The sequence below is a fragment of the Panthera leo genome, chromosome E2, assembly GCF_018350215.1.
Source record: "Panthera leo isolate Ple1 chromosome E2, P.leo_Ple1_pat1.1, whole genome shotgun sequence".
In the NCBI taxonomy this organism is placed as follows: domain Eukaryota; kingdom Metazoa; phylum Chordata; class Mammalia; order Carnivora; family Felidae; genus Panthera; species Panthera leo.
Window position 1 is genome coordinate 26,233,472 of NC_056693.1, and position 16,212 is coordinate 26,249,683.

Below are 16,212 nucleotides of genomic sequence, written 5' to 3' on the forward strand. Positions count from 1 at the left end.
AAGTTAATTGAAGATTAGGTAATGTAAGGAAAGTGCTGAATACAGTGTCTTACCCATTGTAAACACTCAATACATGGTAACTATTATTTGTGAATAACAATTTTTTTTAGTTAGCAGGATCTCAGGAGAAATAAGCATCCTATCTTCTGGGTCACTGTTGGAATCTGTCCAGTGGAAGTACACAACAAAGGAAGGGGTTTGGGTTTTTTATTTTTGTTTGTTTGCCTTATGAACTAAGGAAAGAGTTATAGGAGGAAGACCAGACAAGGTTGATGTCAAATGAATCTGGGAAGTAATTTAGAATTTGAATGGACATTTCAAACAAACATAGGTTAGTGAAGCAGAAACGCATGAACAGGCTCCCCAAGAAAGGATGAAACATGCTCTTGGGCAGAAAACGGGAGTTCTGGCCTCCGCTTCATCACTTAGATCTTAAAGCCCTGAGCAAGCCCCTTGGCTCAGAGCTGAGCCTGTGAACACAAAAGCCCACACACGGGAAAGGTGGCCCTTCCTTCTCCGGACCAGGAAAACTTGGCTTTATTGTGAACAACTTAATTTTTTTTCTTTAAATGATTGAATTGTGAAGATCTTGTACTACATCTTTCCTTCCTCTCACTAACCATTAAGGAGATCAGAGTGAAAACTTTCAGCTATCTCTAATGGTATACAGCTTTATGGCATGCATTAGTGGGAAATGATGTCCGTGGAATGCTCTGTAATGCTCTGTAACCTCTAAATCATGAACCAGGCACAACCCCAGGATCATGAGGTGAAGAGGTGGGGAGCATTTCAATGAGTGCCAAATGGGACTGGGGCCCTCATATTGGAACAGAAGCTTCTGGATCGGTACAATCATTGCTAGAATTCAGCTCAGATTACAAAGCTCTCAGGAACCAAGGATCTGGCAAGAAATATCATTATTAAGACAGAAAATTGGGGCGCCTGGGTGGCTCAGTCAGTTGAGCATCTGACTTCCGCTCAGGTCATGATCTCACAGTCTGTGAGTTCAAGCCCCGTGTCAGGCTCTGTGCTGACAGCTCAGAGCCTGGAGCCTGCTTCAGATTCCGTGTCTCCCTCACTCTCTGCCCCTCCCCTACTCATGCTCTGTCTCTCTCTCAAAAATAAATAAACATTTGAAACAGAAAATTGTACTTTTCTTCTCTGTAATGAGAAATGGTTTTGCCATGATACTGCACACACTTGCTGCAATGGTGGCCAGAACTCGGTAAGGGTAGACCAGCTATCAGAACTAGGACTTCTGCAAAGGGACCAGTGCATCCATCCTCTGCCCACGCTATTATCTCTTAACTACAGAGAACAAACTGATGGTTACCAAAGGGGAGGTGGGTGAGGGTACGGGGGAAATAGGTGATGGGGATCAAGGAGTACACTTGTCATGATGAACATGGGGTAATGTATGAGAGTGTTGCATCACTATATTATACACCTAAAACTAATATTACACTGTATGCTAACTGGAATTAAAATAAAAACTTAAAACAACAATCAATTAATTTAATTAGGGACTCAAATTTAAAGAAAAAAAAACCTGGGCACCAAAAATACTCTGGTCTCCTCTCCACCGGGATGTAATTGAAAATACATATAACAGCAAACCATTAAATAAATATAAGGAAGTGGAACCAAGTTCTACATTCTCTCATGACAATTATTTTTGCATTGTTTCTGAAATATCAAATAGCAATTTCTAAAATTTTATTAAATTTATATATATATATAAATAAATATATATTTATAAAATTTATTAAAATTTTATTACAAAATAGCTCAGATGCCCAAAAATATGTATTTAAGAATTAAAGAAAACAAAGTCATATACTTTTTTAAATATAATTTATTATCAAATTGGCTTACCCAGTGCTCATCCCAACAAGTGCCCTCCTCAATGCCCATCACCTATTTTCCCTCTCCCCCACCCCCAACCACCTTCAGTTTGTTCTCTGTTTTTAAGAATCTCTTGTGGTTTGCTTCCCTCCCTCTCTGTTTGTATCTATTTTTCCCCCTCCCTTCCCCCATGGACTTCTGCTAAGTTTCTCAAGATCCACATATGAGTGAAAACATATGATATCTGTCTTTCTCTGGTTGACTTATTTCACTGAGCATAATACCTTCCAGTTCCATCTATGTTGTTGCAAATGGCAGGATTTCATTCTTTCTCATTGCCAAGTACTATTCCACTGTATATATAAGCCGCATCTTCTTTACCCATTCATGAGTCGATGGGCATTTAGGCTCTCTCCATGATTTGGCTGCTATAAACATTGGGGTACATGTGCCCCTATGCATCAGCACTCCTGTATCCCTTGGGTAAATTCCTAGTAGCGCTATTGCTGGGTTGTAAGATAGTTCTATTTTTAATTTTTTGGGGAGCTCCACACTGTTTTCCACAGCAGCTGCACCAGTTTGCATTCCCACCAACAGTGGAGGAGGGTTCCCGTTTCTCCACATCCTTGCCAGCATCTGTAGTTTCCTGAGTTGTTCATTTTAGCCACTCTGACCAGTGTGAGGTGGTATCTCAGTGTGGCTTTGATTTGTATTTCCCTGATGATGAGTGACGTTGAGCATCTTTTCATGTGTCTTTTAGCTGTCTGGATGTCTTCTTTGGAAAAGGGTCTATTCATGTATTTTGCCTATTTCTTCACTGGATTATTTGTGTTTTGGGTGTTGAGGTTAGTAAGTTGTTTATAAATGTTGGATACTAACACTTTATCCAATATGTCATTTGCAAATATCTGTCCCCATTCTGTTGGTTGCCTTTCAGTCTTGTTGATTGTTTCCTTTGCAGTACAGAAGTTTTTATCTTGATGAGGTCCCAATAGTTCATTTTTGCTTTTAATTACCTTGCCTTTGGAGATGTGTTGAGCAAGAAATTGCTGCAGCTGAGGTCAAACAGGTTGTTGCCCAATTTCTCCTCTAGGGTTTTGATGGTTTCCCATCTCACATTTAGGTCTTTCAACCATTTTGAGTTTATTGTTGTGTATGGTGTAAGGAAGTGGTCTAGTTTCATTCTTCTGCATATTGCTGTCCAGTTCTCCCAGCACTATTTGCTAAAGAGACTTTTTTCCATTGGATACTCTTTCCTGTTTTGTCAAAGATTAGTTAGCCATACATTTGTGGGTCCAATTCTGAGTTCTCTATACTATTCCATTGGTCTATGTGTCTGTTTTGTGCCAGTACCATACTGTCTTAATGATTACGGCTTTGCAGTAGAGGCTAATGTCTGGGATTATGATGCCTCCTGCTTTGGTTTTCTTCTTCAATATTTCTTTGGCTTTTTGGGGTCTTTATGGTTCCATACAAATTTTAGGATTGTTTGTTCTAGTTTTGAGAAGAATGCCAGTACAATTTTGATTGGGATTGCATTGAATGTGTAGATTGCTTTGGGTAGTATTGACATTTTGACAATATTTATTCTTCCAATCCATAAGCATGGAATGTTTTTCCATTTCTTTGTGTCTTCTTCAATTTCCTTCATAAGTTTTCTATAACTTTCAGCATACAGATCTTTTACATCTTTGGTTAAGTTTGTTCTTAGGTATTTTATGGTTCTTGGTGCAATTGTAAATGGGATCAGTTTCTTCATTTCTCTTTCTGTTGCATCATTATTGGTGTATAAAAATGCAACAAATTTCTGTACATTGATTTTGTACCCTGACTTTGCTGAATTCATGTATCAGTTCTAGCAGTAACAAAGTCATATACTTAACCACTCAGCTTAGAAAATAAAATATTACCAATATTGTTAAAATACACATATAATTTTTCAAAAAGCTCTGTTTTATTGCTGCTTTGAGCCAGTGGTTCTCAAGTTTTGTGGCACGTTAAATTCCTAAAGCTTTACAAATCCCCAGTCTCAGTCTCCATTCTAAATCAATGAATCAAAACCTCAAGTGGACATCAGTGTTTTAAAATTTTTTTTTAATGTTTATTTATTTTTGAGACAGAGAGAAACAGAGCATGAACGGGGGAGGGGCAGAGAGAGAGGGAGACACAGAATCGGAAGCAGGCTCCAGGCTCTAAGCCATCAGCCCAGAGCCCGACGCCAGGCTTGAACTCATGGACCGCGAGATCGTGACCTGAGCTGAAGTCGGACGCTTAACCAACTGAGCCACCCAGGCGCCCCATGTGTTTTAAAGATTCCTTAGGTCATTCCAATGTTCAGCCAAGGTTGAGAACCATTCCAGGAAGAGAGGCTGTTTCAGGGGAAGGTAAGATGGGGCCCTGAAGACAGAGTGGAAATGGGCTCTTGCTTCTGTGCTCTACCTCAGGGGTCCACACTTCCCCTGGTGGACTTCAGTAGATCTAGATCTGAAACCTGCAGTCTCTCCTCTCATTTTTGGGAAGAGTCTGCCATCTGCTGGCCAACTTGAGGAAAATATGGTTGCTAAATCTGGCGTTAGGGAAGTAGCATGGCAGAGTGGCACTCAGGTTATGGAGTTCCCTCTCACAAGTGGTGCATGCAGTTGCCCCATAGCAGTTCTGGGAGGGGGCAGAGCAGGGTGAATAGAGTCACTTTCAACTTGCAGATGAGCAGCTCTGTGACCCCAGCACTGCAATGGAGGGGAGCAGGAGGGGCTCCCAGGCACTCTTCAGAGCCTAAGAAGATAAAGGCAAGGGCAGAGACGAAAGGGATAAACTGGGCAAAGGGATTTTTAAGAGAGAAAAGACACTCACCTGGGAATGGCCTTAAAAAGAGAAGCAGGGGCTACCTAAAAACCCCAGGAAGGGAATAGAAGGTGATGCGTATGTGTCACTAACTCTGGGACTCAAGCTTTGTCCTCTGGTCCAAAGATTGCATCACCTTGTCACAGTTCTTTCTCATGGGGATTTGTTTGCTGTCCTCTCCGCCTAGAACACTGTTTCTTGCCCCAGCAAATGTTTGTTCAGTTTTCAGGTCTCAGCAAACCACAATCTTGCTTCTACCCGAAAGCCTGCTCTAATTCTGCACATCTCCTGAACCTTGTCCTCGCCTCCTGCCACTCAGTTCTGGAACCATCTGTTTACTGTTCACTCTCATAAGATTCCAAATTCCATGAGCAAAGGGACATCATTACACCCGCACTACCTACCCCAGGGCAAGAAACAGAGCAGGATATAATTGCTTACTGAGTCAACCTTTCTTTTTCTTTTTTAATGTTTATTTATTTTTGATAGAGAGACAGAGTGTGAGCAGGGGAGGGGCAGAGAGAGAGAGGTAGACACAGAATCTGAAGCAGGCTCCAGGCTCTAAGTTGTCAACACAGAGCCCAATGCGGTGCTCAAACCCACGAACTGCAAGATGATGACCTGAGCCAAAGTTGGACATTTAACCTACTGAGCCACCCAGGTGCCCCTACTGAGTCAATTTTTCTTTTGACAAAATCAAACACTATAATCTGAAAACAAAAAGGAAATACTTTGAAACATTTTGCTCCCACCAATGAGCTCCTCTTAGAGGTAAGTTGAAAATAATTACCTTTGCTATTGGAGGAGTGGGGAGATAAGTAATCTTTTTTCCAGTTGGCACATATTATAAACTAACCCTTTTTCCACCCATTTATGCTCTAATCAGTAAATAAACATGGTAGACAAATACTATTTGGGGCCTGCCCAGCTTCTATATCCATTTCTCCTTCATGTAGTAAGAACACCCCAAATTTATTTGGGAGAAATAACCCCCTCCATTCTCAGTCCATATGATTCAGGGCAGCTGACCCCATCCCCAGGTCCAGGTGTGGACATGTGACTTGGGCCTGAGCAGTCACTGTATCTAGCAGCCTAGCATGTGACTTGTTCAGGATGAGCACATGGCCCAAGTCGGCCCAATGAAATTTAGCCGTGAAACTTTTCCTGGTATCATCTGGGGAAACTTCTTTCCAGGGTGCTAAGCTGGTAGGACGTGAGGCTAGCGCTGTTGGCAGCCTTGCTACCACCGTGAGGAGAGAGAAGGTCAAAGAGTAAGGCCATAAAAGGAGAGTATCGCTGAGAGAAGAAGAGGCAGAGTTCACAGGGCAGATGTCTTTTAGGTACTGGCTCCCAACCTAGAACTTTCTCTGGACCTTTCCATTACATTAACCAATGAAGTCCCTTTTCCAGAAGTCAGTTTGAGGGAATCTCTCTTCCCTGCAGCTGAATGGAGTACTAGCTTAACAAAAAAGCAGAATAGACAATGTAACTTTTTCTTTTTTTTTTCTTTTTTTTTTTTTACAAAATCAATACAGCATTTGCAATACTTTTCACACAGATCCAGAAACCATAATAAAGTTTCACATTACTATGAAATTACTCAACATATCAGTTAAAAAGAGGCACATGATGATTTGTCCACATGGTCTCAAATGGTGTATGGGGGTTCTCAGGTCTGGGGAGCCACAGAGTGGCCTATTCCAGGTTTTGCTCCCCTCAATCTTCTTTTCTGTCCCATTACCAGCACCCCTGAGCATGTTTCAGCCCTGCTTTCAAGAGAAGTAGCCATCTCTACACAAGAAGGTCATAGACAGCAGGCCTCACAGCTGCACTTGGCTGTGCCATCAGCCTCCACGCAGTCACCGGTCCCCTTTAGCTCAGTGAAGAATTGGCTGCTGCCAACAGGGAAGCAAACACAGACCCAGGCTTCTGCTGCAGGACCTCAGGCCTGTCAAACTCTACAACCTGGGAGAGTGAGAAAGGAGGAGAGGGGAGGGACACCACTGAGCTCAGCCTTGAAGGATCCAAAGGCCTCCTTGGGGTGCTAGCCTGAGCACCCATCCTCCCACTGCCCCAGGGACTCAAGTCTCACCTTCCCATTGCTCATGACCAGGATGCGGTCACAATTGAGCACAGTGGTGATGCGGTGTGCAATGACCAGCACTGTGCAGCCCTGGAAGGCTTCCCGGATTGTGTGCTGGATCAGGGTATCGGTTTCCACATCAATGGAGGCTGTGGCTTCATCAATAAGGATGATCTGGTAGACACAAAACAGGGGTGAAGGCAGCTTCCTCTGGCCCTGAGCCCTGGATCTAGACGGGTCTACCACTAATCCACTGAGTCCCTTAGCTGAAAGATGGAGAGATTTGGATTGAGTTTAAAACCTACTCTGAGCTCTAATTGTCCATTATGTTGAAGAGAATGTTAGGTCTTGACCAAGAGCTTTTTTTTTTTTGTAACCAGAGAATTAAGTTCTTGAAAATGAAAATGTCCCAGTCACAACTTCTTGTTTTATGAACTGCCTTCCTATTTGCCTGAATTAACACAGACCAGCATTTCCCAATGTGAGCCATATGCACATCCTTGGATGGCACATGAGATGGTGTGGCTAGTATATGGATAAACATTCTCTTTACTGTAACATTTTTATTTTATTTTATTAACCATATGCATTAGAAAAATATAACTAGCACAGAAATATGATTTAACAACTGTTACTATATAGAATGAGGCTTTTTTGGTTTTATTATTTTTTTTAGAGAGAGAGCACATGCAAGTGGGCAAGAGAGGCAGAGAGAGAGACAGAAAGAGAGAATCCTAAGCAGGCTCCCACTCATCACAGAGCTGGACACAGGGCTTGATCTCACAACCCTCAGATCATGACCTGAGTTTAAATCAAGAGTTGGGACACAACTGATTGAGCCACCCAGGAGCCCCTAGAATAAGGCTGTTTAAAAAAAAAATGGGGGGGGGGGAGCATCGCAGATAAGTCAAAGGAGAGACTGTATGTAGATATGACAAAAGTCATAAAGTGATGACTCAAATTTGGGAAACAATATAGAGAAAGCAACTTTGGCACCAGTAGCCTAGTAACCATAAAATTAGAAACTAAGTGGTTAAGAAATTGCTACATGCATATTGCAAATTCTGTCTTTCATCTCTGCTAGAAAGAGGGGACTAGTTCTTCCTGTGAAACCTTCCCCCAAGCTTCCAACCCCACTGAGCTCTGCCTGCTTTTCTTCTTAATTGTTATTTAAGTTCTAGTTAGTTAACATACAGTGCAATATTGATTTCAGGAGTAGAATTTAGTGATTCATCACTTACATACAACACTCAATGCTCATCACAAGTGCCCTCCTTAATACCTTATGCCCCATCTAGCCCATCCCCCATCCACATCCCTCCATCAGCCCTCAGTTTGTTCTCCATCATTAAGAGTCTCTTATTGTTTGTTTCCCTCTCTCTTTACCCCTCCCCTTCCCATGTGTTCATCTGTTTTGTTTCTTAAATTCCACATGAGTGAGGTCATGTGGTATTTGTATTTCTCTGACTGACTTACTTCGCTTAGCGTAATACACTCTAGCTCCATCTACATCATTATAAATAGCAAGATTTCATTCTTTTCTTTTTTTTTTTTTTTAAATTTTTTTTTTTTCAACGTTTTTTTTATTTATTTTTGGGACAGAGAGAGACAGAGCATGAACGGGGGAGGGGCAGAGAGAGAGGGAGACACAGAATCGGAAACAGGCTCCAGGCTCCGAGCCATCAGCCCAGAGCCTGACGCGGGGCTCGAACTCACGGGCCGCGAGATCGTGACCTGGCTGAAGTCGGACGCTTAACCGACTGCGCCACCCAGGCGCCCCGATTTCATTCTTTTCGATTGCTGAGTAATACTCCAATGTGTGTGTGTATGTATATATATATATATATATATATATATATATATATATATATACACCAAATCTTTATCCATTCATCAGTTGATGGATGTCTGGGCTCTTTTCATAGTGTGGCTAGTGTTGATAAAGCTGCTATAAACATGGGATACATTTACGCTTTCAAATCTATATTTTTGTATCCTTTGGATATATGTGTACATATGAGTACCTGTGTGTGACATAATTTGAGAAAATTTGCTCCTGACTAGCACAGGTAGGTTCCTCAAAAAGTTAAAAATAGAACTACCTTATGATCCAGCATTTGCACTACTAGGTATTTATCCAAAGGATACAGAAGTGCTGATTTGAAGGGGCACATGTACCCCAATGTTTATAGCAGTGCTATCAACAATAGCCAAACTATGGAAAGAGCTCAGATATCCATCAACCAATGAATGGATAAAAAAAGATTTGGTATATATATATATATATATATATATATATATATATATATATATATTTATATTATATATTTATATATATTTATATTTACATAAATATTAGTCATCAAAAAGAATGAAATCTTGCATTTATAGTGATATGGATGGAGCTACAGAGTATTATGCTAAGTGAAATAAATCAATCAGAAAAAGACAAATACCATATAATTTCATTCATATGTGGAATTTAAGAAACAAACAGGTGAACATAGGGAGAAAAAAAGAAAGAGAGGCAAACCAGAAAATAGAATCTCAACTATAGAGAGCAAACTTGAGGGTTGCTGGAGGGGAGGTTGGTAAGAGGATGGGTTAAATGGGTGATGGGTATTAAGGAGGGCACTTGTCACTTGTGGTGAGAACTGGGTGTTGTATGTAAGTGACGAATCACTAAATTCTACATCTGAAACTTTAATTAATTAATTAACTCTGGAACAGCTATCATCTGATTTCCAGCTCTAATAAAGACAAGGGAGGGCGTCTGGGTGGCTCTGTTGGTTAAGCATCTTTGACTCAGGTCATGATCTCACGGTTCATGAGTTCAAGTCTGCATCAAGTGAGCTCAAGCCCCACTTTAGGTGAGTGTGGGCCCCACTTGTCTCTCTCTCTCTCTCTCTCTCTCTCTCTGCCCCTTGCTTACTTGTGCCCTCTCTCTCTCTCAAAAAAAAAAAAAAAAAAAAAAAGACAAGGGAATGTCTTATACCCCAGTTTTAAAAAGAATATATGATAGAAAACTGTTAAATTAATAAGCTTCTCAACTTTAACTTTTTTAAGGGAAATGCATCATGATTTAGTTCCAGTGGTGGATCATTCAGCTTAGCTGCAGGGTATCAGAGTTTTGAGAGAGCCCAGCGTGAGTGCCCCCCACACTCAAGATATGGGCAGATTAGCAATCGGTGACATGAAGAAGCCTGTTGTGTATTTGTGGGAAAATGTATAGCATAGCATCCACTGTCCCGTGGAGATGGAGGGAGAAATAGCCAGTGTGGTTACCCAAACTGGGTGCCATCTGTGGTCTCACCTTGGAGTTGCGAAGGAGTGCTCTTGCAATGCAGAGCAGCTGCCTCTCCCCCACAGAGAAGTTTCTGCCACTTTCCACAACTTCTGCTTGCAGTCCTTGGGGTAACTTTGAGATCTGTAATATCAGGGAAAATGAGATATAGACTACATAGGCATGTGGGCATGCAGGCCACTGTGGGGTGAGACCTAACTTGACCCCATCAGACCTCCCCTATCACACTTTGTAACACTCCTCATCTCTCTATACTCCAATCACTGATATTTCTCTTCCTTATCTGTGCTTCTCTCACTCCCATCTCAGGATCTTTGTATATGCTAGTTCCTGTGCTGGAATGTTCTCTTGAAGATCTGCACCCTACTGCCCCCTCAACATTTGATCTCAGGTCAAATGCCCCATCTTTAAAGGGGCCTAGCTTGGCCATTCCACATAAAAGAGCTGCTCCCTGACTGAAGTAACTATTGTTACTACCTGAAAGTATCTCATGTGTCCATTTATTTGTTGCATTTATCTCCCATTGAATGTAAGCACCAGGAGGGCAAACACCTTACCTACCTTCCCTTTGCTGTGTCCCCTGAGCCTAGAACATGCCTGGTTCACTGTTAGTGTCTGAGTGCCATCAGACTTTATTTAGGAATCCAAAATCATCTCATCTCCATGAGATTATTTTATCTATGCCCCAAAATGGCAGCATCTGGAATATCATGCGAGATGAGCCCCAAAGGACCAACAGGCACCGCTGTTGAAGAGGCAGTCTAAAACTAAAAATCGGGTCTTGAAGCTACTTACTGTCATGCTCAGGAATGTCTTCTCCAAGACATCCCAGATCTGCTCATCTGTGTAGCGGTCAAAGGGGTCTAGGTTGAATCTGCCATATAAGAAGAGAAGTGTTCCATAACCACATGCAACCATTGAACAGTCTGTATAACACTGATATACAAATATTTGCTCAAGTCCCACTTTTACCTCTTTTAAGTATCTACCTAGAAGAAGAATTGCTGGATCATATGGTAATTTTATTTTTAACTTTTGAGGAAATGTCAAATTGTTTTCCACAGAGGCTATACCATTTTATATTCCCACCAGCAGTGAACGTGAGTTCCAGTTTCTCAACATCCTTGCCAACACTCATTATGTTCCTTTTTCTTTTTTCATTATAGCCATCCCAGTAGGAGTGAAGTGGTATCTCACTGTGGTGGGGTTGATTTTTCTGTCGTTTGCAGTGAAAAAAATCCTAATCGATCATCCAAGCAACATCAGGTTGGGATCTATCTGGACTTTATACCCATTAAGGTTCTCACTTTCATTTGGCATAGGCAACATTATTAATTCTCCTGCGTTATGCAACCACTCAGTCCTGATTAAAACCTATTCTTTTTCTCCAAAATATTTTTTAATGTTTTATTTATTTTTGAGAGAGAGAGAGAGCACAAGTAGGTGAGGGGCAGAGAGAGGGAGAGAGAGAGAGACAGAGAGAGAATCTGAAGCAGGCTCCAGGCTCTGAACTGTCAGCCTGATGCAGGGTTCAAACTCATAAACTCTCAAACTGCAAGATCATGACATGAGCTGAAGTCAGATGCTTACCAACTGAGCCAGCCAGGCACCTCTGATTAAAACCTATTCTTAATCTCTGCTTTATCTGTCCCCAGTTTTGGCAGACACACACATTTTGTGTGTAGGGCTAGATTGTATTAAAGCAGGAGGTAGAATGTCTTATCTGCATGATATTTGATAGTCTCCAAAACATTTTCATAGACAGACTCATTGACACCCTTTCCCCTCAAGGGATGGGTATACCCCTTTGGTTGATGGGGAAATTATGGCTTATCAGTGTTAAATGCTTGTTCAAGGTCACACCACAAGTCAGTCTGAGAGATAGGCTAGAATCAGAGACACTCAGAGATAGATGAAACTGCAATGGATAGAGAACCCAGGTCTCCTCTATTCTAGTTCACACTTCTCCCTGCTGCAAGGGGGGAATAGCACTGGCTAAGGCATGAGACTACCTGGAGTTATACCTCATCTTTACCATTTACTTGTGTGTTTCCTGAAACAAGTCACTTTTCCTGTCTAAGTTCAGTGTCTTCCCCTATAAAGTAAGGTAACAGTAGTGCCTACCTCATAGGGTTGGGGTGACAGTTAAATGAGACAGAACATTAAAGCATGGGCTAGCACATATAAATGCTCAAAAAATGTTAATTCATATTTTTATTACGCCTATACCAAGGCATTTGTCCTTGGTTCTAGCTTAACACAGAGATCTATCACTAAATATTATCTCATTCCCCTAACACAACCATTTTAAAGTCCCCTGTTTGTGCACATACTATGCACTCTTCCTAAAAAGTCTTTCTCCCCTTTTTCTTCCAGACAAGCTCCTACTTATCCTTCAAGGCTCTGCTCAAATATCTTTTCCTCTATGGAGCCTTTCTGGATTCACCCAAGTATGGCTATTTGACCTACTTCTGGGCTCCTTTCACACTTTGTTCATATCTCTGATCTGGTAAATATCCCCTTGTATTATAATCTGTTGGTTCTTATGTCTCTATACCCACCCACCCACCCCATGACTACATTCTGAACTTCTCAGGAGGAGTACAGGCAGTGATCATTCATCCAAGTGTCCTCAGGCCTTAGTACAATGTCTGGACCTAGGAAAGCCTCAGAAAAGGTAAATTAAATGAATGAAAGAAGGGAGGGGGGAGAGAGGGAGAGAGGAAGGAAGGAAGCAGGAAAGGGAGGGAGGAAAGGAATGAGAGGGAAGAAAGAAAGGAATGGGAGGGAGGAAGGAAGGAAGGAAGGAAGGGGACAGAGGAAGGAAGGGGAGGGAGGGAGAGAAGGAAGAAATGAAAGGGAGGGAGAGAAGGAAGGAGGCAGAAGGGAGGAAGAAAGCAAGCAGGGGAAGTAAGGGAGGAAGTAATAATGAGTAAATGAATAAATGATTGAACGGAGCTCTAGGGGTCAGTTTATCCTCTTGCCTCCGATAATGCCCCTTAAACATCCCTAAAACATGAGGAATCTAGCTTCATTTTTAATGCATTAGACTTCCTCAATCTCCATGCCTTAATGTTCCAACATAGCTTTAATGTGCACTGTTAAGTAGGAGTATGAATCTGGATAAAGTTTAGTCCCAGAGTCGACATCTGAGGAAATAGAAAGGTGAAGAGGCTGAAAGATCCAGTTCCATCTGCTTTGCTGACTGAACTGCCTGGATTCTTGTTCACTTCTCCTCTGCCTGGAATGTGCATCCTGTGAAGAAATGTTCCCTAACATCTAGCCTAAATGCCTCCTTCAGCTTTATCCAGTGGGAGGAGAGAAGAGAATAAACCACATCTAGACATAAAAGAATAAAGTGGCAGCCAAAATGCAAATGCTTAAGGGTGAACTAAAATCTGACCAATACCATCAGGTTTTAAAAAACTAAAAATTATGCCTTTCTTTTGTTTACCACATTATAGTTTACAAAGTGCTCTTGTGTATATCAGGGCTTCATTCAATCTTCAGGGACATTTCAGTGAGTCCCAGTGAGTGGCCCAGCTTGCCAAGAGATCAGAGGCCCCAAAACTGGAGCACTGGGCACCAGCTAACCAAAGACAGCCCAGCCCTGGCATCCCGGTCCTGCCACCCCTCCCAGGACCCCATCCTCTGCTTTACCTGATGGTTCCTGAAAGCAGGACAGGATCTTGAGGGATAACTGAGAACCTGGACCGCAGGTCCTCCAGGGCAATACTGCTGATGTCCACACCATCTATGAGAATCCGGCCTGCTGCAGGCTCCACCAGGCGGAAGAGAGCCACTCCCAAGGAGGACTTCCCTGTTGGGCAAGAAATATGCAGGGGTACTAAAGGCAGTTTCCTGATCTGCACTAGAAGCAGCACAGGCCACACCTGGAGTTCACACCTGACCTGCTTCCCTCCATGGTCCATCCTTTGTCATCCTGAGCCCTGAGAGAGCAGAAGAGGAGTGGAGTCTCTGCTCCAACTAGTGCCCCAAACCATGAGCAGATTTCTTACAGCCTAGATCAGAGGGCACAACTGGAGCCCCTGGGTATATCCGGCCATTCATATATTTCTGTTTCACATATATTTCACACACACAGTGCTACTGTTATTTTATAAATTTTTGCCAGCATTTAAAAAATCCAAAGATCCTATGTACAAAATTTCTTTTTTTTTTTCCTATATACAAAATTTCAAATAGCATGCTTTTCTTGAATCCTAGAACTGGCAACACTAGTCCCACATCCTCCCACATAACAAGCAGCAGGAGCTGAGTGCGGCTGCTTCCTTGAGAGAGAACAGTGCTCTCCAGTTCAACATTCTGCCCTCCTCACCTTTCTTCATCACATCCTAGACCCATAGTAGCTTCTCTACGTCAGACTGTAGCCCTCTCAGGCCAATTGCAGGCAAGAAGTAGAAAGGGAAGGACACACTAAAGAACACAGGTAGAAACTCTTCACCTAGCAGGAGTGCAAGGCCTGCAGGGGGCCTGAGGAAGTGGAGACCCATGAAGGTTCTTGTCTTCCTAGAGGTCTACCTGGAGGAAGCAGCTCCTAGGCACACAAGAGTGGGGCAAGAATCAAGTCTGAGGATCGTCTTTGAACAATGTAAAAAAGGAGGGAGCTACACTTAGACCAGACCTCCCAAAAGTAATAAGAGAGGAAGGGAGGGAAAGAAGTCATAACGGAGAGGACAAAGAAGGAGGCTGATAAGAGAGGTCTAGGAATGGTAAGAAGGAAGGAGAAGCAGGACCCGGACTTCACTCCTGGACCTGCTCTTCACCCTAGCAGAGCCCTGTAATGCCCCTTGCTTGAAACACTCCTCCCCTGCACCCTATCCATCCTTCCTGGCTCAGCTCAAATGCTGGCCTCAGAGCCCAGGCCACTGTAGCTCGCCAGAGCTCAGCCCCATTACTCTGTTAATGGCACCCTTTTACTTCCTCCATGACATTCGTCACAATCTGTAATTACCTTATTTATTTCCTAATTTGATGACTTAACACCTATCTTTTCCAGTGGAAAAGCAGGACTTTTTCCATGATAGCAGGACCTTGGGTTCTGTTTACTAGTGCACAGTATAAAGTGAGGGCCCAATAAACATCTGTGGGGTCACTGAGTAAACACATGCCTGGAAATAGGTCCAACACCCACAGGTCAAAGTTGAGGACAGGGGGTGCCCCAGGACATGCCACTCACCAGAGCCTGTCCTTCCCACGATGCCCACCACTTCTTGGCCATGAATTGTCAGGTTGATGCCATTAAGGATAATGGGTGTGTTGTCTCTGTATTTCATCTGATAATCCTGGAATGTGATTTCTCCATGCTGTGGCCACCCAGGGGGACAGCTCATGCCTTCTATGTGCAAAGGAGCCTCAGGGACACACATCTCATTTTTGAAGAAAGAAAAAGAAATAAATAGTTATCATTAATCTCTGCCTATCTCCTGCTGACCCACTGGCTTCCAGCTGTTGGGTGTGTAACCCACCCCAGCCTGTCTCACACTGGGCTCAAGCCACCAGCTGTGTAATTGCAGGAGCACCCCAAGAGGAACATCCTGCTCCACTTACCTGATGTGCACATAATTTTATCCCCAAAGAGTGAGAGACTATTTGGCTAGCCCCCCTGTTATTAACATAGAGAACTTCTTCTAATTTATTATGTGAGGCTCTAAAGAAATAGAATCCAGAACAGTGACAATAAAGGCAGCAGAGCTAACTGACCCCTTTGGGGCATGTTTTATAGCACAGCGGCCTTGTGCAGACTTATGCTCCCTCTATCCTTATCAATGAGGTAGGTAATTTTAAATGCATTTCACACACAAGGAAATAGAGGCTCAAATGGGTTAAATGACTTATTTAAGATCATAGAGCTTATGAACTCAGACCAGGACTGCCTGACTTCAAGCTCATAACTGAATCAAGCACAGCTGGGTATGTCCTGAGGCCTGAATGATGGAAAAGAAGCACAATCCACAATTCACAGCCCTTCACCACAGGTGCTATGTACAATAGCATCTCTTCATGTTAAATCAAAGTTCTATGATTCACAAATTATGCTCCTATTAACAGGGGCTGGAAAACTGGTTTTAAAGGCTCTGCCAGTCCCCGGCTGTGCAATCTTAAGCAAGATGCTGAG

At 42.6% G+C, this 16,212-nt stretch overlaps 1 protein-coding gene across 1 annotated transcript in view; it reads right to left on the reverse strand.

Moving 5' to 3' along the window:
• Window positions 1-6,305: 6,305 nt before the first annotated feature.
• The window catches only part of ABCC11 (ATP binding cassette subfamily C member 11), a 67,789-nt gene continuing 57,882 nt past the window's right edge, over window positions 6,306-16,212 (reverse strand). Inside the window, exons 25-30 of the mRNA XM_042917912.1 lie at window positions 15,274-15,463; window positions 13,734-13,893; window positions 10,869-10,947; window positions 10,083-10,196; window positions 6,779-6,943; window positions 6,306-6,651 (exon numbers count right to left, since the gene is read on the reverse strand). Of these exons, the coding sequence (XP_042773846.1) occupies window positions 6,559-6,651; window positions 6,779-6,943; window positions 10,083-10,196; window positions 10,869-10,947; window positions 13,734-13,893; window positions 15,274-15,463 (801 nt within the window). The 3' untranslated portion in view covers window positions 6,306-6,558. The remainder of the gene's footprint in view (window positions 6,652-6,778; window positions 6,944-10,082; window positions 10,197-10,868; window positions 10,948-13,733; window positions 13,894-15,273; window positions 15,464-16,212) is intronic.